The sequence below is a fragment of the Lagopus muta genome, chromosome 1, assembly GCF_023343835.1.
Source record: "Lagopus muta isolate bLagMut1 chromosome 1, bLagMut1 primary, whole genome shotgun sequence".
Taxonomy (NCBI): Eukaryota; Metazoa; Chordata; class Aves; order Galliformes; family Phasianidae; genus Lagopus; species Lagopus muta.
Genome location: NC_064433.1, coordinates 165,530,032 through 165,551,216, shown reverse-complemented (window position 1 = coordinate 165,551,216; position 21,185 = coordinate 165,530,032). Strand labels below are relative to the sequence as shown.

The window sequence follows — 21,185 nt, the reverse complement described above, 5'->3', positions numbered from 1 at the left end:
ATTTTGCAGTCTCATTCATAATAGTGCATATAATCTCTCATCCTCTGTGAGATACAGTAAATACCCTTGCAAATCTTTATGCATTCAGCTCCCCAGAATGACCTCCATGGAATCACAGATTACCCCAAATGGGAAGGGACCCATGAGGATCTTCGAGTCCAACTCCTGTGTTTGCACTAAAGTCATAGCTCTGATTTACCTGCTTAGAGAGATTTTCAGAGTTTCTGTTTAAGCAGTGAGTTACACCCTTCTTCCTTCGTGTGGTGCTTTGGTTGTGCTGTAGGAAAGCCTGACTGCAACACCTGCACTGCTGCTGCGTGGGTTCCTGGAGGTGAAAGGCAGCACTTAACTCTGGTTTAGGCAGCTTGTTTTGTGAGCTTATTTTAGCTGCATCACACCTTGCAGAGCCTCTGTCCTAAATGAGGAAGGATCAGGGTGGCAGAGCTATAAGGAGAGGCTACTAACAGCTCCCAGCCTGTGAAGGCAGCATGAGAGGGGGCAGAGATCCCCCCTCTGGTCTCAGCAGCTTCTTTGGAATATCAGAGGTCGCTCTGCAGCTTGCCGTACTGGAGGGGGATTACTGCTGTAGGAACTTGTGCCTGTGTGGTGGCTCGGAGGTGATGCTGCACTGCTTGGCCTTTGTAAGGTTGGCTTCTTGAAAATGTGTTGCCAACATCCCAGAGCCTCAGCAGTTTGGGCCTGAACTGCAGTCTGAGCAGGGTCTGAAGGAAAGGGAAAGCAGTGGTGCTGTGAGTTCTACCAAGTGCTCAAGTAATGTCAGATCCTATTTAGTTTCACAAACCTCCTGGCATCCAGGAATATTTGTCACTGGTTACCACTAGCTCACATCTAGTGATGCGCCTGGGTTAGAGGCATGAATGTTTTGGGTACTGAGATCCAGCCTTTGCTTCCTCATAGATCAAAAAGCAAATATGCACATTTTGTTAGGGGATTGCCTACTCCAGCCTAGCCGGTATCCGTAAATCCTTCATTATTGGTTTTGTATTCAGCTGATGTAAGATGCCAAATAAATTGACTATCCCCTGCAGCAGAAAGTGCTGTGTCAGTCTGTTAATCATGGTCCTTGTTAATCAGAGATGCTGCTGGCTTGAGTTTCACTGGTGCCAGGGACAGCTGATCTCCTGGGGTAGATGGGGTTTGATAAAAATATAAAGCATGCCTAGCAGAGCAGATTAATTCTGTGCTATTGTAATGCTCATCTTTAACTCAAAGCCTTACCTTATCACTTGGTGGCTATCAAGGAGTTAAAAGACTATTGCTAACATCCACAACTGGGCTGTTAGTAGCCAAAGACACAGTTCTTTGGGGGGGAAGGGCTGCTTAGTTGTGAACTGAAATAAGTCTCTAACTGCAGTTTATAACATCAGCTCGAAACACAAAGGGTGGCAAAGGTGCAGCCGTGAATGTTGCTGCTGGCATTTGAAACGAGGCACTGCCCAAACTTGGCATCCACACGCTTGTCTTTCACTTCAGTGCCAATGTACAGCCTCTTGTGCTTTTTCAGTTCTTCTCATCAGCTTCATTTCCCTTGGTATTTCTGCGTGCATCTTTTCACTGCTGGGTACTAATGAATGTTTTCTGAAGTCAGGTTTGTTTGTGTGCTGCTGTCTCTGCTGAGCAGCCTTGCGGAACGCACCGTGCCGAAGTGCACCATGAGAATTGATTGAGGTGTGTAGTGGGAACCAAGCATAAAAAATGCATAAATTGTGATGCAAATGGTATCTAGAACACCTCTTACAACAGCAAGCACTGCAAGTTCATTGCATTGTGTTTTTCTAGCTTCTAAAATAGTGTTCTCTGGAAACTGTTGTAATCACAACAGACTTCAGAGATCCTAAGTAGTGGCTTCTATCAGTCTTCCATCACTGTTTTTATAATCGTTAACACTCTCAAATATTAAGGATTGTAGGTTTGTAATTTTAAAACTTTGAGAAGAGCTGGAATGCTTTGTTAGGTGTACGTTCTGCTTGAACAAGCACCAGTGTTCACATCAGAATTTGAAATTCCTCCTTACTTTACTGTTTCATATCAAAACTAATATATATATATTTTAACTGTAGTGCTGCAGTGTAAAGATTAGCTGGCAGTTAGTTAGTTTTGCATTTTCCTTTGGTAAAGTCTGGATCATCGGGGCTCTCTCAAAGCACTCCCTGCTACATGGAAGATAAACCAAACCTGCAGTGTTTACTCCCTGGCGTGGGGCAGCTAGCTCACTGATGTGTGACACGCGCAGGGATCGGTGCCTGAGTGCTGAACTTCATTCAGACTGACAGAAACGGTAAATGTTGCTGGCTGAAGGCCAGATTAATTCACTTAGGTTGAATCCAAACTGAAGCTGCTGTATTTTCTTTTTTTTTTTTTTAAAAGCAAAACTGTTGAGTATAGCAAGCGAAATACCTTGAAATGCTCTGCCTCCTCCCCTTTGGGTATTGCAGCTGCTGGGGGGAGGCTAGGTACCCCGATGCGATCACGCATGAAATCTTGTTGTTTTTTGTTTCATTAAATGCTAAAACTTATCCATATCTGACATCCTGGTGTACCCACAGTGATAATTCATCTGTGCGCAATCTGTCACTTTATATAACAGCCAGAATGGTTCAGGACAAAGGAAGGAAAGCATAGCTTGGTGCTGAATTCTTGAATGTGACAGGAGAAGAAAGAAGATCCTTGTACTTTGGGCTTTTTTTTTCAGTTGCAGCTAGAGGCTGTTTTTCAAAGCAGTAAAAATGTTCCATCACTTAGTTAATCCAGTTGACTTACGATTTTTTTGTGGTTTCTATTACCTGTAAGTTGTTGACCTACACGTAACTGAGCAATATTTTTAATTAGTTGTGTAACCAGAATCGGGAAATTTATGGGAACGATTGCAAGAGAAATCAGTTATTGGAATACCTCCCTCTGAAGCAGTTATGTTTTAAAATTTAATTTGGTCTCAGTCCAGTAACTGACAAAGCAAATCCTTTGCTATTTTTCGTGGAGGTGATGAATCGAACCGATAAAACTCCTTTGGGTCACAAATGCCCCGAATAAAAAGGGTGATGCCTCGGGATGATGAATTTGTGCTTTTGAATCGGGAACGAAGAAACAATTTTGTTTGTAAGAACTGGAGAATTAGTGTCAAATGGAGCTTGTGAGTGCTGCTGTACTGTGAAGTTGTCAGCACAAATAGGGCTGAAGCATGAGGGAAGGCACGCAGCATTGCTGGAGCTGCCTGTGACTCCTCTTTGTGAGCCCAGCAGCACAGCTGCCTTTCTGCTGGACAAAGCAGCTGAATTTATTCAGTAGTCCTGCATCATATGTGTGCATATCTTGTATCTATATAAAGATACATTATCTATATATAAAAACCTGTATCTTTACGTGTGTATCTAACATCTATTTTTCACCTTTTTTCAAACTGACTCTGCAGTGACTTTTAACAATCAGAGCAAATTTTAACATAAGCTCACGAGGAGGAGGATGATGAAAAGATAACATTTACGGTATCCTTTTATTTCTGTGGGCATTAGTTGATAGTACATATGGCTGTGTATATTTCATGAATTATATTTAGTGCGTAAAGGTTGGTTTCTGAAAAATGGATTTTTCAGAGGTAACATGTCGTGTTCCTTCTGGCTACTGAGGAAACCCAGGTTTGAGGCAGAGCTGCAGAGGAGCTAAGCAGTATCTAGGTGAGATGTGCATAACTTACTGGACCTGGTTTGTAGTGGTCTTTGTGTAGCCCTAGGATGATGGAGCTCCTGTTCAGAAAAACATCTTGGAATAGGAAAGGGAGAAGCAGAGACCATTCAAGAAACAGGCTAAGAACACTGCGTTCATCTCTTTTCCATGCCAACATACTTGTAATGTGTGTTTCTTTGTTTAGACGTTCTGAAGAACATCTGTGACCACAGTGCTTATAGAGATGGGCTGTCTTCCTTGCTGGTATCAACAGTGCGACTTTAGAGAGAGGAATGCAGGCAGCACAGATGGCAAGAAGAGTGTTGAAGTTTGTAAGAAGGGCAGCTTGAAATCTGAAGCCTTTGAGTCTTGATGCAGTTCTGTGGGGTATGGCTTCAGCCAATCCTACCCTAAGCTGTGTGGGTCACGGAATTGGGAATGGAGGCTGTAGGATAATTGCTCAGAGATGTGATGGATGCTCCGTAGAGTCATTAAAGCTGGAAAAGACCCCTAAGATTATCTAGTCCAATCGTGCACCTACCACCAACATTGCCCACTAAACTGTGGTTCTTAGTACTATCCATGGAGGCACTCAGCATCAGACTGGAGTGGGCTCTGAGCAACCTGATCTAACTGTTTATTGCAGGGAATTGGACTAGAGGACCTTCAAGGATCCCTTTGAACTTGAATAATCCTATGATTCTGTTCTATTCAGCTTGATGTTTCAGCTTATTAAAGAAAGAAATACTTCCTCTTGATTTTTGAAGTAATTCAACAATCCTAAGTCAGACTTTCTCATCCTCATAGTTGTTGATGTCAATCATTGTTGACTCCTTTGTTTCCAGTTTACTGCTGAAAGTCCTGCTACTTCTAAAAATTATTCCATCTCTTTTTTTATGCACTTGTAGCATGTTCTCATTTGAAGCTTTTGAAGGTATATTTGTGCTTTCAAAGCAAGGAGCATCTTGGTAGTGCCTTTATACCTTATTGCTGCTTCTCTAGGGATCGAGGTACAATGCCCTGCAATCTGACTGACCCTACCAAATCGAGTTTTGGTGGGAATGCAGGGAGGAAGCTCAAGTTTGCCTTAGCTATTCCCATCTAAGTGCTGTGGTGAGGGAGACAGACTTGGTATAATGAGAGAAAAACAAATATTTTGAAGTGTGACTTGCCTGTTTCAATCTGCTTGGCATGCTTTGAAAGAAACATGATGCCCTGTCCTTACAAGCAAGGCTTACCAGGTTCTGGGAAGACCAATTAGAAATATTCTGCACTGTTTCACACGACAGCTCTGATGCCAGTTTAACTTATCTGAGCTCCCTCTTGGCTTTGGGAACAAGCAGCTAATCCCCCTTCTGGCCAGACCAAGATGTTATTTCTGTTGATTTGCTTCCTTTCTGGTTCCTAGCCAAAATACTGCCTTTACATGATGGCTGGTTTGGTTGGTGCAGATAGGTTGGGTTGGGCTTCCCCCTTCCTGTCGTTCCCTCCCCTGAGCTGGGCAAGGTTTTGTTTTTATCATGTAGTACCTGGCTCTGTTGCCATCAGTCATCTCTTCAGTGTCACAACAAGGCAGAGCAGAAAGGCAGCTAAATAACAGATAGCCATGCCCTGAGTCAATTTGCTTGGTCTTTCTTTTTAGTTTATTTGCAATTTTGTCTTACAAGACAAACATACTGGAAACACATCTGATATTGATTTAGCAATCAGAGGTGAGCCCAAGTAACACTTGCTAGGTTTGATTTCTGTTGTTGCCCCTCCATTTTTGTGACTTCCATCTGATTGAGGTGTGTAATCAATGCCCGCTGTCCCTGTGCTATGGGGGTTCTTGCTGTCGTGCCTTCAGTAGCCTGTGACCTCTTCACGGAGGGTAATTTCTGGCAGTAAACTTGTTTGCAGCACAAGCTCTCACTGTGACAGAGGATGGAGAATGCTAAATGTCCCTGTTCAGTGCAGGGGAGTTGGACTGGATGGCTTTCAGAGGTCCCTTCCAGCTCTTAGGATTCTATGACTATGAATCAGGGTTAGATGGTGGTAGGTGTGTAAGTAAGTTTGTAGTCAGCTTGGTGTTACATTTGTGCTAGAAGGCACTGACATTCCTTATGGCCGTGTGTTTCTGTGAGGAGGAATATACAGTATTCAGTTGTGTCCAGGTCTGGAGCCCTCAGTACTAGAAAGCTGTTGGAGAAGGTTCAGAGGAGAGATACAAAGATGACCAGGGGGCTGGAGCACCTCCCCTACGAAGACAGGCTGAGGGAGCTGGGCTCGTTCAGCCTGGAGAGGAGAAAGCTGTGGGGTGACCTCATTGCAGCCTTTCAGTACCTAAAGGGTGTTGAACAGGGTACCTACAAACAGGAGGGGAGTCAACTCTTTCAAAGAATTAATAACAGCAGGACAAGGGGAAGTGGTTTTATGTTGAGGGAGGGGCGATTTAGGTTGGATGTCAGGGGGAAATTTTTACTGTGAGAGTGGTGAGATGCTGGCACAGGCTGCCCGGAGAGGCTGTGGATGCCCCGTCCCTGGAGGTGTTCAAGGCCAGGATGGATGGGGCCATGGGCAGCCTGGTCTAGTATTAAATGGGGAAGTTTGTGGCCCTGCATGTGGCAGCGGGATTGGAGATCCATGAATTTTTGAGGTCCTTTCCAACCTGGGCCATTCTTTAAACCTGTGATTCAGTTGCGTGTTGAAGCAATACACAGCTTGGCCCAACTGATGAGTCGTCTTAATGTGGTCTGCAGAAGGCTCAGTCGCATCGTGTCTGCAGTTGTCATCTATAGTGCTTGTGGTGATAGCAGCAGGGCTGGGATTTGCCTGGGTAACACATTTTTTTGGAGGGGCTGACCCAGTACTGTTAGTTCCATGACTAATTACTGTTGTCATTAAGTGCTGGATCTTTGAGAAATGGTGTAGCTCAGCTCTTTCTCTACGCAGTGTTAGCAACCTGTAGCAATTACCGTCTGCTTTACGGAACGTGGGAGCTGGCTGCATTAGAGAAATTGGCACTGCTGCAAGCAGATGCGTTGCTCTGAGATGTGAAAACCTAATCGAGAAGATTTTAATCGCTCTTGATGCTTTATGTAACAAAATCACATGATCTTGAGAGCTGCGGTGTCGTCACCATTTGCCCTTCTTGTTTTTGTTGATCGTGACCAACTGCTATTAAACTGTGCCAACTTTGAATAGAAGCAGGTGGATAATCTTTAACGGGCAAGGCTTTGTGATTCTTGAAAGTGCTGCAGAGCTCAGCACTTGCGGTTAATAGTGGAATGCTAATGCTAATCTCATGGCTGCCAAGGATTGAAAGGTATTTCTTCAGGCTGTGGCTCTGGGAAAGCTAATCAGCAGGTACTAAATAGATACATCAATGAAAGTGACATTTCTCCAGAAACGGGGCTGTGGCAGAATAACCATGAAGGTGTTGTTCTTGGAACTGCAGCAACACCTAAAGAGGTATTTATGATGTTTTTAGATGCTTGGTTTACTTGTCTCTTTTATTGTTTCAGTGGTTTCTTAAGCAATCTTCTTTGAGCAAGTACGTAGAAATGCTTCTAAACTTTAGTTTAGACTTTAAGTTCAGACTTTAACAAGTTTGACACTTGTTAAAACCATTTCCAACTACCTTAATGGCTGAGAGTACTGTGCCATACAGAGTGGCTTACTTATTTACCAGCCTTGAAATATCTTTACTGTCACATACTCTAAGTTTAGTTGTCAGCCTTCTTAAATGCTTGGAAAGGTGATAAAATGCAGCTTGCTCTTCTGCAGCTGACATTTGTTAACCTTCTTTTGCACGTAATGAAATGTGCAGTGCATGTTTTATTTTGACCTGATGCCTTTCTAACATTTAAAAGAAATATCATGCAACTCGGTGAATGGGAAGGGCTGCTTTACGCTGCTGATTTAAAATACATTTTGCAGGACGAAATACCTCACTTTGCACATTGCACAGTTGTGTGCACAAAAGGCAAACAGCCTGTGGTGGGAGGAAACACAGAATGTGTTCCTCATAGCTTCAGACCTCCGCACTGGTGCTCTTGTTATGCCACACCTTGGGATAGTTAATGCGTTTCGCCTTGTCACGCTGTTTGTGTGAGTGCCTGCAGAGAATGGTTTTCCCCTGTGAGTGCTGCCTTCTTAAAAAGATAGAGATTCATACCTTGGAAAGCCTTCTTTTTAAGTTTTAATACTGTAATGTGGCTGACAGTTTCTGAAAATACGCATGAGCTTTCAAATGAATGTTCAGCTATGCTACATTAATTCATCTGGATGTCTGTGGAACCAGTGTAATGGAAATCTTTTATAATAGCAATTGAAAATAATGACGAGTCTTTTATATTTGAGCAACGCGTGTGTGCAGTCACAAACTGTCCCTGTGTTACAGAACGAGAAATGTAGTACTGAGAAGGTGGTTTCCTACCAGAAGTCGTTGTATCACACAGCATGTAGTGAAAACATGATGACCAGGCTGGATGTGGCTCTGGGCAGCCTGGTCTAGCAGTTGGCCACCCTGCCCATGGCAGGGGGGTTGAAACTATGTGGTCACTGTGGTCCTTTTCAACCCAGGCCATTGTGTGATTCTATAGGGTGGAATAGAGGGGTGTGATGTTTTGTTTTGTTTTGTATCAGCTTTGCTGTGTTGTTGAAGTGCTTTACCTAATTTTCACTGATAGAGATAGCAGTATGCTGTGACACCTCTGAAGCATGCTGGCTTCATACAGGGAGTTTGGATGCTCTGTTATTTTTCAGCAAGCCATTTCCTGTTTGCTTCTCATGGTGTTGTTGACTTTATTTCTCTTGCAGAGGCGCTCTGATTGTTTTTCTGAGTTAAGACTGTGACTGTCAACATTGGTTGCAAATGAAGGAAAAACTCCCTAACCACTTCAGCAGTTGTTCTTGGCTAATATTGCCAAGTACAGTTATTTTCCTTCCTAGACTGACCCTACTGAATGTGTAGGCCAAATCCAAGGAAGCATTTGGCCTTCTCCAAGTTACGTGCAGCAACTTCTGGGAGGCTGAAGTTGTGTACATCTTGCTAAGAAAGAGCAACGAATCCCAGGTCTTATTTTGAGTTCTCAGGGTGCAACACTCGGTGGTTTTTGGGTGAAGGGAATGCTGAGTGCAGGAGCCAACGCCTGGGTTTGCTAAGGTGTTGGCTTGGTTACAATACATACAAAAAAACCCTGAAGGCAGGATCAAAAGCTTCCGTATGTCTTGTACTGTTGTATTTCGATTGCTATTGTCTGGACTTGAGGATCTTCAGTTTGTTTAAAGTGTACCTCAGTGAAGGGCATTCAGGCTTTGTGGTGATAGGCCCTGTCACATACACTGGATAGAAATCCCACCATGCTCCTGGCCTGCTCCTTCCTACTGGTTTTAGAAGGAAGGCTTTAATTCATCATTAGACAGATACTAAGTGGATGCCCTCTAATATGTAAACATAAACCCAAAGATCTGACAGCCCCTTAAACTTCTCTGTTTAGAGGAAATTGTTCCCTCTACCTGAACCAGATCTCAGTCCTTCCCAGGATTGTTTCAGGCACACTGACATCTTTCTGTCCATCGGTGTAAGTCAGTTCCCTCAACTCCAATCTCTGATTCATTTCAGTGATTCTTCTTCAGTGGCATGTTTCAGAATGCTGAGCTCTGCAGAAACAGAGCTGAGAAACAGGTTTTGGCAAATGAACTGAAGGCAGGAGCCTACTCAGCTGCACCAGTGCTGCCCTGTGACTCAAACATTCACTTACAAATATTTTTGTTTGTAACTTGTCATGCCTGCTTGTACTCAACATATACTGATTGATGGATCCTTTTGCCCGCCCAGAGCCTCCAGCATTGGGCAGCAGTAGGGAAGAGACAGAGGAATTCCCCTGCTCTGCACCTTGCAGGGCATGAGTGGTGCATAAGATTGAGGAAATTGGATCTGGGAGCAGTTTTGGACTCTCATGCATGACTAAGTGGGTTGCTCATCTCACCCTTCTGATGCTGGAGTTGGTTTTGTTTTCGTGGGGTTTTTGTTTGGAGGTTTGTTTTTTCAGCCATAAAGATTCAAGGTGTCATCTCAGTGACTGGTTTCTGGAGGATTATGTAATTGCTTCATGCCTGGTGCTGTATAGGAAGGAATTCAAACCTTGCTTTTTGCATAAGGCTCTTCAAATAGCTTACAAAGTATACTTTAGGCAGGTATATACCAGAAGAGTGTCATCAGCAGTGTTGAGGGAATGGAGTGGACTGCTTCATAAGCAGGACACCATTCATAAACTCAGCCAAAGACGATTACCCAGGTGTTGAATATGCATGAAATAATATGCTGTAGTCTTTCCTTCGCAAGTTGTGTATTAAAAGATTATCTTCCGCTGTCTGCAGAATGTCTGGCTCAAGGGTGGCTAAATGTTAGTGCTCAGGGTGCTTCCACAGGTCTCCATCTTCCAGTCTGTAAACTGAGAGCTTTGTAGGAAATCCCTCTGTTCCTCTGGTGTAGCTGTAGGGTACTGGGGGATGCTGAGCCCCCAGCTGAAGGAAAGTGAGGTCTGTGTGTTCTACAGGCTTTGTTCTGCAGGTGACGTGGATCTGTGCCAGCTTCTTGCACTCTGGCCTGGAAGGGGGCTACAGGGGCACATTCAAGATACGCTGAACTTGCACATCTGTGTTCTGGCTCCTTTTTGGTACACATGGGACAGAACCGCAGGGAAGAAATGCTGCGATAGAGTGAGCAGCCCCAAGGCAAAGTCAGGTTGGATCAAAAAACTTATTTGTCTGTCTTCACTTTGTTCAGGTCTTGCAGGTATTTTGCATTCTTCTAAATCGGTATTGCTTCAGAATTTCTTCCTTAAGCACGGAAAACTGAAATGGAAGTACCGTGAGGTTTCTTGCAGTTGTGAATCAGTGGGACTTGTGCTTCTGAGCCCCTGAAGGTGTGCCCGGAGCACTTTCCCTGTGCTGGCTGTAGCTGTGCACCCTGATCCTCAGCACTCAGTTCTTCTTGTCCTCATTCCCACAGGAAAGGAAAACAAAAGCATGGGCTGGGCAGGAAAAAGGCATCGTTCAGCAGATGCCTGACTCAGTGATTGATGAGGAGAGCAAGACTTCAGGCTGCACTGCACTGCACAGTAAAGCTGATATTTCTTGCATGTTTGTGGGAATTCCCTCCTGCTTCCTGAATGGGTGGAGGTACTTGGTTTTTGGTTCCTGTAAATGAAAGTTTCCATTCAGGTATGAGCACACCAGAGGCTGAAGTTGTGGGAGTGCTGGACATCTGGAGAGAAGCCCTATCCGTGTATCTGCTGAGGAAGAAAGGCAGCATTGAATTCACCTTTTCTTCCACACATGATTTCTGAAGATACAAGTCTGTCAGTGTGCAAGTTGCAGGAAGAACTGTAATCATCTCTACAACTAACTTTGGTTTCCAGAAGGTATCATAAGATATCTCTGTGTGAAATATGGGCTTGGTTTCAAGTATTGAGTTGAAGTGTCACCATCAAAGGAAAAACAGTGTTCTGTGAGAAGTATATGCTGGCTGTTAGACCAAATAACTTCTTGATGAGCGTGACTGAATTATTAACTTGTCCAGGATTTCCAATATAGCTTCAGAGGGCATAATTAGAAAAAAAAAGGACAGGAGGTGGAAGAAAGAGGAAGGAAAGGATTAGTGGTATTAAAAAAAGTGTAAGGGACACAGGCTTTAGAGGGCTTAGGGACAAGGGAGGTGGAAGGAATAAGGTCTGTGCCCCCCCCTCTGCTCAGCACCAGCAAGTGCTCCCACAGGTGTGACTTGGCTGTGACCAGGTGACTTTAAAAACAGACAAACACAATACAGTGGCACTTCTCAGTCCCAGGTGAAATAGGATGGTTTTGAAGGTGGTGATGAAATCGCAGCGTGCTGTGCCAGCTGGGGTCAGGGGATGTCACACTGTTCTGGGGACCTGGCCATTCCCCAGCCAGCCCTTCCTGGCTGTTAAGCATGGAGACCTTGGGCTTTCCAAGCACTCCTTGTGTCACTGCCAAACCACTTGCTATAGTAGTGAAACCTAAAATTGTGACATTTTCTGACTTTTCCGTGTATGCTGCTTTACAGCACAAAATATGTTTCTTCTCTGCCGTTGAAAGGATTGCAGCAGCAAGGTGTGAGGTTGTGTGCAGCTTTTTTGGTGGTGGGAGAAACAATTCCTAGATATGTATACTTGTAAGGTGCTGGAGTGGTGGATGTATTTCTGCTGCAGGCTCTGGTCAAGATCAGGACTAAGGAGGGCTTCTAGTTAAAGCAAATATTTTACACTTTGTCATTTTAAGCTTGGATTACACAGTTAGTGAAGCCTGTGATTCCCAGACTGTGTGTTCTTGCAGACATGTACTTTCTGAAAGATAGGTGGTGAGTAGCAACTGACTCCAGTTTCAGGATTTGGATTGTGATAAACCTTGCTTGATTCTGAGACAGTGAAACAGAACCCACTGGATGTATATGGGACAGAGCCCTTATCCCAGCTGTGCTGCTAGTAAGTTATCTGTGGGTGAGCTCATAAAATATCCCAAGTCCCTCTCCCAGCACCAGAGTTGCTGTAAGGTGGATCGTATTTTCTTGCAGAGTGCTCTCAGAGCAGTAGGAGTGGATTCTCTGTCTATATCCAAGTATAATACAAACCTTATATTTTATTTTGCCAACATTAAAATGAGTAGATTCATTACACTTCTCTCATTAAAACAACTGGGTTTGACTTTGCAATTAGTTCCCTGTCAAAAAGAAAGATGATATCCTCAGAGGAGCCAAGTGAGCACCACTCCTTGTTCATCTTTTGATCTTCTATGGCTTTCTCCTTGCTTCTGAATGCACCCCGCTGCCTCCCATGCGGTGTGCACAGCAGGATGCCTCTGTGTGTGTACTGCAATCAGAGATGCTGCCGGGTTATTTCCAGAATCCCAGTGGGGCATATGTATTCTTTCCTCTGAATATTTATTTAGCTTTGCTTGCACATCAGGCAACAACAAAACAAAGCAAGCACACACGGAGTACATCACTTTACTAGCAGAAGATCCTGCGTAGCTTTCCCCCCTTTTTGTGTTTTTTTTTCTTAGGTGTAAAACCAACTTCCTCAGAAACTAATAGATGCCAATATCTTTATCGCTTTGTGGGAGAAAAAACAGTTGGAAAAGGGAAAGAACTGCTTAGTATTCGGTGCTGTTTTGTTTAGAGAGATGAATGTAGCAATCTGCAGAAGTCAAACCAGAAGATAAAGTATCTGTTGGCCATTGGAGCTGAGCAGTAAGTTCTCCTCGGCTTGATGTCGTTAAAGAAAAATCATAGCTGCAAGTTGGAGGCTGGAAGAGGAAGCTGGCTGAGATTTTGTGTTCTTAATTTAGACTCTCTGAATGTTTTTGCTTTTTTTTCATGGTCCTTAGTGTTTAAAAAAAAAAATCTGACTTACTGAGGGGAAAACCTTTCTGTGCAGCTTCTTCACTCTTTTATCCTCACTGAAACGGGGAAAATGTCATGGCCTATGAGATAAATAACCCTTGATTTTAACTGCAGCCAGCCTGTCCTCCAAGTTGCTACTTTGAGCAGTTTCTGAAAGTTTAATACTGAAGGGGTTGCTGCTAACACAAGGCTTTGAATCGTTGAATATTACAGCAGAACACTGCTGTGTCATTTACTGTCCTGCAGAATCTAATCAATGTGGTCTTCTCTTGAGTAATTTAACCTTATGAATTTTTCTGTTGCTTTAGTTGAAAGCTGCAGTCTGCAGGATGTCAGCCTGTCTGTGTAGCATAAGATGAAGGTGTGTTGTGATGGTATTGCTTGTGTGATTCCTGGTGTGGTTTCTGTGGCATAATTTGAAGATGAGGTGCAGTTGGAGTTCAGGAGGCGCTTGCATGGGATGTTTAGAGGTGGCACTTGAAGGAAGCATCCATTGATAAGGTACTTGCAAGGTAAAGCGCTTTGTAATGAGCAGCCAGGTTGTGCCAAAGCAGAGCTGTGTAGAGACAAAGTCATTCTGTGCTGCACCTCATAATACGCTTACAATGAAAAGCACTTCACACGGAGTGCTTAGCGTGATTAAATTGAGACAAGAGGAAATAACTTAATGGGAGCAACAGAGCTAAAACACTGCGAGTGGTGAAGTTTGCTAAGAAAGAAGAAAATCTTTGGCTGTGGCATATGTTTCAATGTGAGCAGTTAGTTTCTTTCTGAAGTGTGCCTATGGGCTCCTTGCTGAGTGCTCTGCTGAGCACACGTCTGTCAGTGTGTGCCCTGGGATGTGCATCAGGGTGGCCTGGCTGTGCATGGGACAGGAGCTCTGCTGAAGGAGCAGGGGCAGCCTGTGGGAGTCTGTCTAAAATGCTGCCTCGTGTCCCTGAGTGAGGCGTTGGAGATGGTGAGAAGGCTTTGGGTGATACCACGGTCACCTCCCTGCCTCTCTTCTGATGCTGTGGGATAGCAAGCGAGTCCAAATGGCAGCAGTGTGTGTGCAGCATAGTGCAGTGTGTGCTGATACCATGGTGGGATGGCAGGACGGGAGGCAAATCGCTGAACAGGTAAGGAGAAAGGGGAGTTTGGAGGAGTCTTTGGAGGGGTTAGGGAAAAGTTCTGCCCCAGAGGGCAGTGGACATGGAACAGGCTGCATAGGGCAGTGGGCACAGCCCCGAGTGCCAGAGTTCAAAGAGCATTTGGATAATGCTCTCAGGCATAGGGTTTCAGTTTTGAGTGATTCCATGTGCAGCCAGGAGTTGGGCTTATTGGTCCTTGTGGGTCCCAATATCCCAAATTGGGATATTCTATGATTCTCTCAGTGCTGTCTTGCTCCTCCTCCCCACTAGATGTTTGGGATGGAGGCAGCACGTGTCGTGTTTGCTGTTGCCTGGCTGATTTGAGAGCTTGCTGCTTTTCCCAGCCATAAAGGGACACTTGAGGCTGCCTTTTCTATGGGGTGGGACAAGCAGAACATGCGTGTGGGTACACAGTCCTGCTTGCGCAGCTGACAGCTTTGTTGAATCACAGCTCAGGCTTGTAGGCAGCTAAAAATAAAGGCAGGAATTTGCTGAAAGCTATCTGAAGTTAATGGAATATGGTTAATGCCTCTAAGTGGGGATGGGACTGAGAATCGTATCTCTCTTGTTCGTGAGGATTTTTTAATATAGATTAGAAGGGGGCAGTGTTGTTTGTTGTTAATTTAGCCCGAGGATGATGTCATTTTGCTGTCATTATTAAATGGCATCATTCCACTTATTTCATAACGATCAATCATTGTGGCAGCAGCAGCAATCATCTTAGAATGCAGCCACTGCTCTATTTTTACATGTGCCAATGAAGGTGCATGCAAATGCCTGCTGATGTCCTGCAGCAGGACAGTGATAATTCACTTATCATTTGTGCCAATCTCAGAGCAGCAGTCGCTGCAGATGCCGGCGCGGGCAGTAATCTGGGGTGGATGATGTAGCTACGCAAGTGCTATATTTGGCCTTAAGGTGATTATTGGGTGCCTTCAGCTTCCCACTGAGAGCAGCACCTGCGATACGCAAGGGACTGGAGGTCTTGCCCTCTAACCACCCGAAGTGGGTTTTTTTCTTTGGCTTTAGTTTTCCTGAGTTATCGATGCTTGGTGTGATGTGATGTGCATGTGTGTGTGTGTATATAAGGCGGGCAGCGCGGGCGCTACGCGGGCGTGCAGCAGCCCCGCACGCGTGCCCGGGGGAGCGGCCGTGCGGCAGCGGGCCGATAGGTGGCGCTGTCGGAGCGGGAAGGAGCCCGGCCACCACCGCACGGGCCGGGCCGCCGGGCGGGCATCCCCGCGCCTCCTTACTGTTGATTATTTGGTATTTCTCTAATGATTACGAGTAATACTTCGGTTGTTTTTCTTAATTCCTTCCATTCTCGCGGGTGGGAGAATGGAAGGGATTAAGGGCTTCTCTCGCACGAAGCCGCGCTCCTCTTCCCGATTGCTCCCGGCGTGGGCACGGCCCCCGCTCCCCCTCCGTCTGCATCTCCGCGCCCCCCACGCGTGCGGGGTCGTCCCGCGTGGGCGCCGCGGGGCGCTGCCGGCCGAAGCGGGGGGCGGAGGGGGGGCTGGGGGGGGGGGACGACTCTGCCGGTAGGCGGTGCGACGGGCTAATGAGATGCCCGGGGGGGCGGGCCCGCGCGGCGGCTCAGCCAATAGGCGGCGGCGGCCCCGCATAAATTATAGGGGGGGCCGGGATGGCCAGGTTTTGTGCGGCGCGGCGGAGCGCTGACCCCGGAGCTCGCCCAGCGCAGCCCCGCCGCCGGCCGCCCCGCGCAGCCCCGCCGCCGCCCCGCCCAGCGCGTGTGCCCGGGGAGCAGGGCAGCGCTCCCGGCCGCGGTCGCATGAATGCCCAATGTTGTAGACCGGTGGCAATGGATCTAGGAGTTTATCAACTGAGGCATTTCTCCATTTCTTTCCTCTCGTCCCTGTTGGGTACCGACAGCTCCTCCCTGAGGCTCGACAGTAGGTAAATACGCGCCGCGGGCGGGCGGGTGCCTTTGTCCGCGGGGCCGCAGCATCCCGCAGCCCGCGCCCGGATCCGCGTCCCCGCGCCGCCGCTAACGCGCCCCGTGCGCTTCTCTCTGTGTCTCCCGCAGCTCCTCCGGTGCGAGCGTGGTAGCCATCGACAACAAGATCGAGCAGGCCATGGTACGTACCGCCGGGGGTCGCGGGCTGTGGGGAGCGGTGCCTTCACTTATTGTGGGTTTTTTTTTCCCCCCCCCTGATTTTTACTTTATTTTCATTCTTTTTATTATGATCGCTTCTCGGCCCTTTAACGCTTTCACGGCTGTTATTTTTTGAACTCGCCCGCAGCATCGCGCATCCCCCCGCCCTAACGCGGAGCACAGCGGAGCGCCCCGGCCCGGCCGCCCTTTGTTGGCGGAGCGCAGCCCGGAGCCGTTCTCACGGGAGCCTCCGCCGACTGTTGCTAGGCAAACTCCGAGCCTTTAACTCCCGGCTATAAATAACTCGGCCGCTTATTGGTCGCCCCGCGCTCTGACGTCACTCGCGGCCTGCACGGCCGGCGGGAGGGAGGGAAATGCGGCAACCTGCGCCCAGAACTGGCTGCAGCCGGTGCGCGGGGGGCGGGGCTCGGGGCGGGGCTGCGGGCGGTGGGGGCGGGGCCTGCGCGTCCCCCCGAGGCGCACGTGTGCGGCGGGACCCGCGCCCCCGGGCCGCCCCCTGACGCCTTGCCCGCCCGTTCCCGCAGGACCTGGTGAAGAGCCACCTGATGTACGCCGTGAGGGAGGAGGTGGAGGTCCTGAAGGAGCAGATCAAGGAGCTGATAGAGAAGAACTCGCAGCTGGAACAAGAGAACACGCTGCTCAAAACGCTCGCAAGCCCGGAGCAGCTCGCTCAGTTCCAGGCGCAGCTGCAGACTGGTTCCCCGCCGTCCTCCGGCCAGGCGCAGGGCACGGCACAGCAGCCCGCCCAGCCGGCCTCACAGGGCTCGGGGCCCTCGGTGTAGCCATGGGTGGCACCGCCACCCCACCGGCCTCTGGACTGCCTGCAGAAGGGCTGGTGGCGTGCGGCCCATCCCCGGCACCTTGCAGGACTCCGCACCCCGCATCGCAGCGAGGGGCTCCCCGCACTCGTCTGCCTCCCTCCTGCCTCCCTCCCCTCTGGTTCGAAGGAGGCTCCGTTCTTAGGTTGATCGAGTGAAACAAACTTCTTCCAGACAATTAGCACGAGGACGCTGGGACGCGAGCAGCTTCCGCAGGTGGCCGAGAAACGAAGCTGCATGCCTGAATTTTTTTTTGTTTGTTTGTTTTTAAATCTGCTCATCCAGTGACGCGACCCATACAAGTGCTTTTCCAGCTTGGAAACGTGAAGAAATAGACTGGAGTGAAAAACCAAAAGTGATGGCTCAACCCCCATAGTGCACCTGAGTTCTGAGTGAGGACCGGTGCATTAGGACCTCAGAGGAAGAGGGAGAAAGGTAAACTCAGTGTTTAACACTTAACTGTCACCTGAAACCTTAAGTGCAAATATTTGCACCGTTTTCTGAAGCAGTGGACAGGTGCATAAAGCTGTATTATATATAGAAGGCAGGTAGGTGACGTACAGCTGGGTCATAGGAGAATTACAATGAAGGTTATTTGCCTACTGTATATTTGTGTATTTAGTGTAATTACTTTGTAAAATAGCAAACTGTAACTATTTAGGTTGTACAGATTGAGGTTTAGTTGTTTCATTGGCTGATCTGAAGAAGTTTGGGAAGTTTTTTTTTTTTTAATGCTACATAAATAAGAATGCACCTACGCAACTGTTCAGAATTTGGCAGATTTATGCTGTTTGTGTAACTTCTGAAGTTCCCTGATTGCTGATTATCTTGAAGTAAATCTTTGTTCATTGTAGTTTGGTTCAAGACAGAAAAAACCACTCCAAAAATTACCAAGCCCCGCTAGCAAAGAATTAAAAAAAGAAAAAAAAAATTGATTTCCCAGTATGAATTTTTGCATATGATCTGTATAGTAGTATGCATATGTTTTTGTGCATGTTCTCTAAACAGTTGTAACACGTCAATGTATTTAACTGTTGCACTTGTCAACTTTCAATAAAGCATACAATGTTGATAAATCACTGTTTGCATATTGTAATAATGTTAATTGCAGTCATTTCAACATGTTGCAATTGGGCTTGGCATGAGCAGACCAGGAAGCAATGCTGAAATGCCAGGAGCCTTGAGTGCTTTCCCCAAGCTGTGAGCAGAAGAGCGCAAGCAGCACCCATGCTGGCAGCCATCCTGCAGCTCAGCGTGGCTGGTGTGGGGGCATTACATCTACAGCACCATGAGACCGGGCTGAAGCTTGTGGACGTCCAAGGATACCTCATTTCCACACCCACAGCTCTTACCTTGATTCTTTGTTGTTGTTTGTGAGCTGAAATTGTGTGAACTTGACGCATGGTGCGACATCTACATTTTGGGGTTTTGGAGGAGGACTTGAGCTCTGCACGAAGATAAACAGAGTTTTCCTCCATTTTGGAAAAAAACAAAACAAAACTTCTTTCCTCTTTGGTAGTCATGATTATAACATGGCCAAATTTAAACCTACAAGTGAAAGGCTGCAGGTATGGCATAGCAGTAGCCTGCAGCTGGGGTAGTGGAGGGGTTTGCACTTTTACAGTGGGTCCTATTCAGTGGTGTTAAGGACACGAATCCCAGGTACTTGCAGTGTTCATCGCTGATGAAATTAAATATAAAGTGATCACTCCTTGTTGGAGGCACTTGAAAGCATCCAACTTGTAGGATGGTGCTGGAATTTGACTTCAAATGTAAAGGTTAATTATAAAGTTGTTGGAGAGTTTTCTACACGGTAGCGTATAGAAGTATGAAGGGATGCATTTCTTGGGTTTGCATTTCTTGGGATGCATTTCTCCCATCTTTGAGAATAAGTAGGTGTAGCAGAGGAAATGAGAAGGCAGTGGGTTCAAAGTCAGGGTAGACCTTTTTTTTTCTGTGACTTAAAGCTAAATTCTTGTGCTGGGTTCAGGTCATGCACTGTTCTGCTGTGCTGCTGCACCAGTGGTGTTACCCTCCCTGGGATCAGCATATCAAAGCAACTGCATGAGCATGTCCCTGTGGGAATGTGAGCTTTAATTCGTAGTTTGCATTCTCAAGGTTTCAGTATGTAATTTAAAAGGATTCTTAATGAGCAAACAACAGAGGGAAAGGCTAGATGCTTTTTTTTTCTGAGGGATTAAGCTAAAATTAGAAATTGATGATAGCCTTTGTGGCAGAACAGCACTTGAATTATCTGAATCTGACAAAAGGAATGCTAATTCTGGTGCTTTGTAAGTGGTTTAATTGTCTCCAGTTGCCTTTATATTCTGAATGTCTCAAGCACTTCCAGGCAGTAATGTTGAGTACATAAGAAGTTGATGTTAATGTGCAGATAGGCCTTTTCACCCTCGCTCACCAAAATTTGCCAACAATGTTTTACGTTCAGAAATGAGATCGAGCTCTGGGTTTATTTCTCCATTTAAAAAACAGCCTGAGTGTATTCAGGATTTTTTTTTGTGTGTCGTCTGTTCTTTAATACAGTGTCCAAAAGCTTGAAGGCTTTATGTTAGATAACACATCGATAATCTTAGTACGCTGTGCTTCACTGTTGGCAAATCTGGGCATTTGTTCTTTGCAGGATTGTTTTAATTGCCTTAAAACCACGGAGCCAGCTTCTGGAGCTGGTTATTAAGTTGCTAAAGTTAGGCAGCAGAACTTTGTGCAGAGATGATGTTAGCAATCACTGTCAAAACTGAAGCCTCTCAGTGAAACAGACTCTGTTTGACCAAAATTTCACTTGAGACCAAAACAAAGAGTGGACTTCTCAGCTTGTTGTGTTGTAATACTGCTGGAATGAATTGTTTTGATTTTTGCTTTTGTTCTACAACAAGTCATTTTTCAGAGCACTTTAAATCAAGTGGCCTCAGTAGCCAAGATCTGGCAAGTAATCCTAAGTCCAGATTGCCTGCATTCTGAAGGCTTTGGAAATGCTTCAGAAAGAGAAGTCTGAAGCTGTCCGGAGAGCATGGAGACCAAACCTGCAATACTGCAGCAAGCACAGTGCCTTAGAGATGCCTCTCCCTAATTCTTTTGGAAGAAATCAGTGCCTGGAAGGCAGCTTCCTATCCTCCAGCTGGAGGAAAAAACCCAATGAGGCTATTTGGGAATTACCGCCCTTGGTTTCTGTAGCTCCAGCAAATGTATTGAGATTAATACAAACAAGTTTAATTACTATTTATTCTTTGTGGGGTGGAATAGCAGTACTCAGCTTGCTGGCTGCAGGCATGCTTGTTTAGCGTGACATAGCATCTTGAGTAGTAACAACAGTTCATGTCTTAGGTGTTGAAATACTTCTCGCTTTTTTCCCTTGGATGATGCTTTTTAACATTCTGGAGAGTTTTCTGCTGGAATGGACCTGAAGCAAATTGCAAGTCTGAGGCATGAGCCTGCCCAGCTCCAGACCTGCGGGTCAGCGTGGTTTCAGATGTATGGAACTGAGCTGAGCAAGAGTGACTGCAGGAGGGAGCTCTGGGGAGGCCTGGAACAAGCTGTGGAGCTGCAAGTGCGTGTTTGAGGAGACCGAAAAACACTTGCCACTGGCCAAACTCTTCTGCTGTGATGAGTAAGCAGGAGACTTCCGACTGCATTTACTTTGTACCGAGCTAGGCCAATAAACAGCATGGCTGAAAATCCCATGGCAAGGAGTTTCCAGCAGACACTGGCAACTGCCCTCCTGAATCAGGGTCCGTATTCCAACAGGAGCAAAGCCAAGCTCAACAATGAAGTTAAAAGCCAAGCTGAGGAGAAACTAGCTTCCTTACATTGGAAATACATAAAAAAGGGCAGCAGTTCAAAAGGGAAAATGAGCAAATCTGCAAAGACTTTCCTTGAAGCTCAGCCCCAGCTTGCTGTTCCTTGAGATGACCCCAGGAGAGCTGAGTGAGAACAAGAAGCAGTGAGACTTGGCCAAGGGGCCCCCAAAAGCTGCTTGGGTGCAGCCAGCTGAGCATAGG

The 21,185-nt window shown here is 46.4% G+C and overlaps 1 protein-coding gene across 4 annotated transcripts in view; it reads left to right on the top strand.

Annotated features, from left to right (window-relative positions):
• Positions 1 to 18,251, top strand: part of TSC22D1 (TSC22 domain family member 1) — an 80,363-nt gene extending 62,112 nt beyond the window's left edge. Inside the window, exons 1-3 of one of the 4 annotated variants that reach the window (XM_048933410.1) lie at positions 6,115 to 7,131; positions 16,265 to 16,316; positions 16,879 to 18,251. In XM_048933410.1, coding sequence (XP_048789367.1) covers positions 7,046 to 7,131; positions 16,265 to 16,316; positions 16,879 to 17,136 — 396 coding nt within the window. In that variant the 5' untranslated portion in view covers positions 6,115 to 7,045 and the 3' untranslated portion in view covers positions 17,137 to 18,251. Of the gene's footprint in view, positions 1 to 6,114; positions 7,132 to 15,902; positions 16,135 to 16,264; positions 16,317 to 16,878 lie in introns of those variants that run through there. The other 3 variants (XM_048933409.1, XM_048933411.1, XM_048933408.1) reach the window with 3 other exon arrangements.
• The last annotated feature ends 2,934 nt before the right edge of the window (positions 18,252 to 21,185 follow it).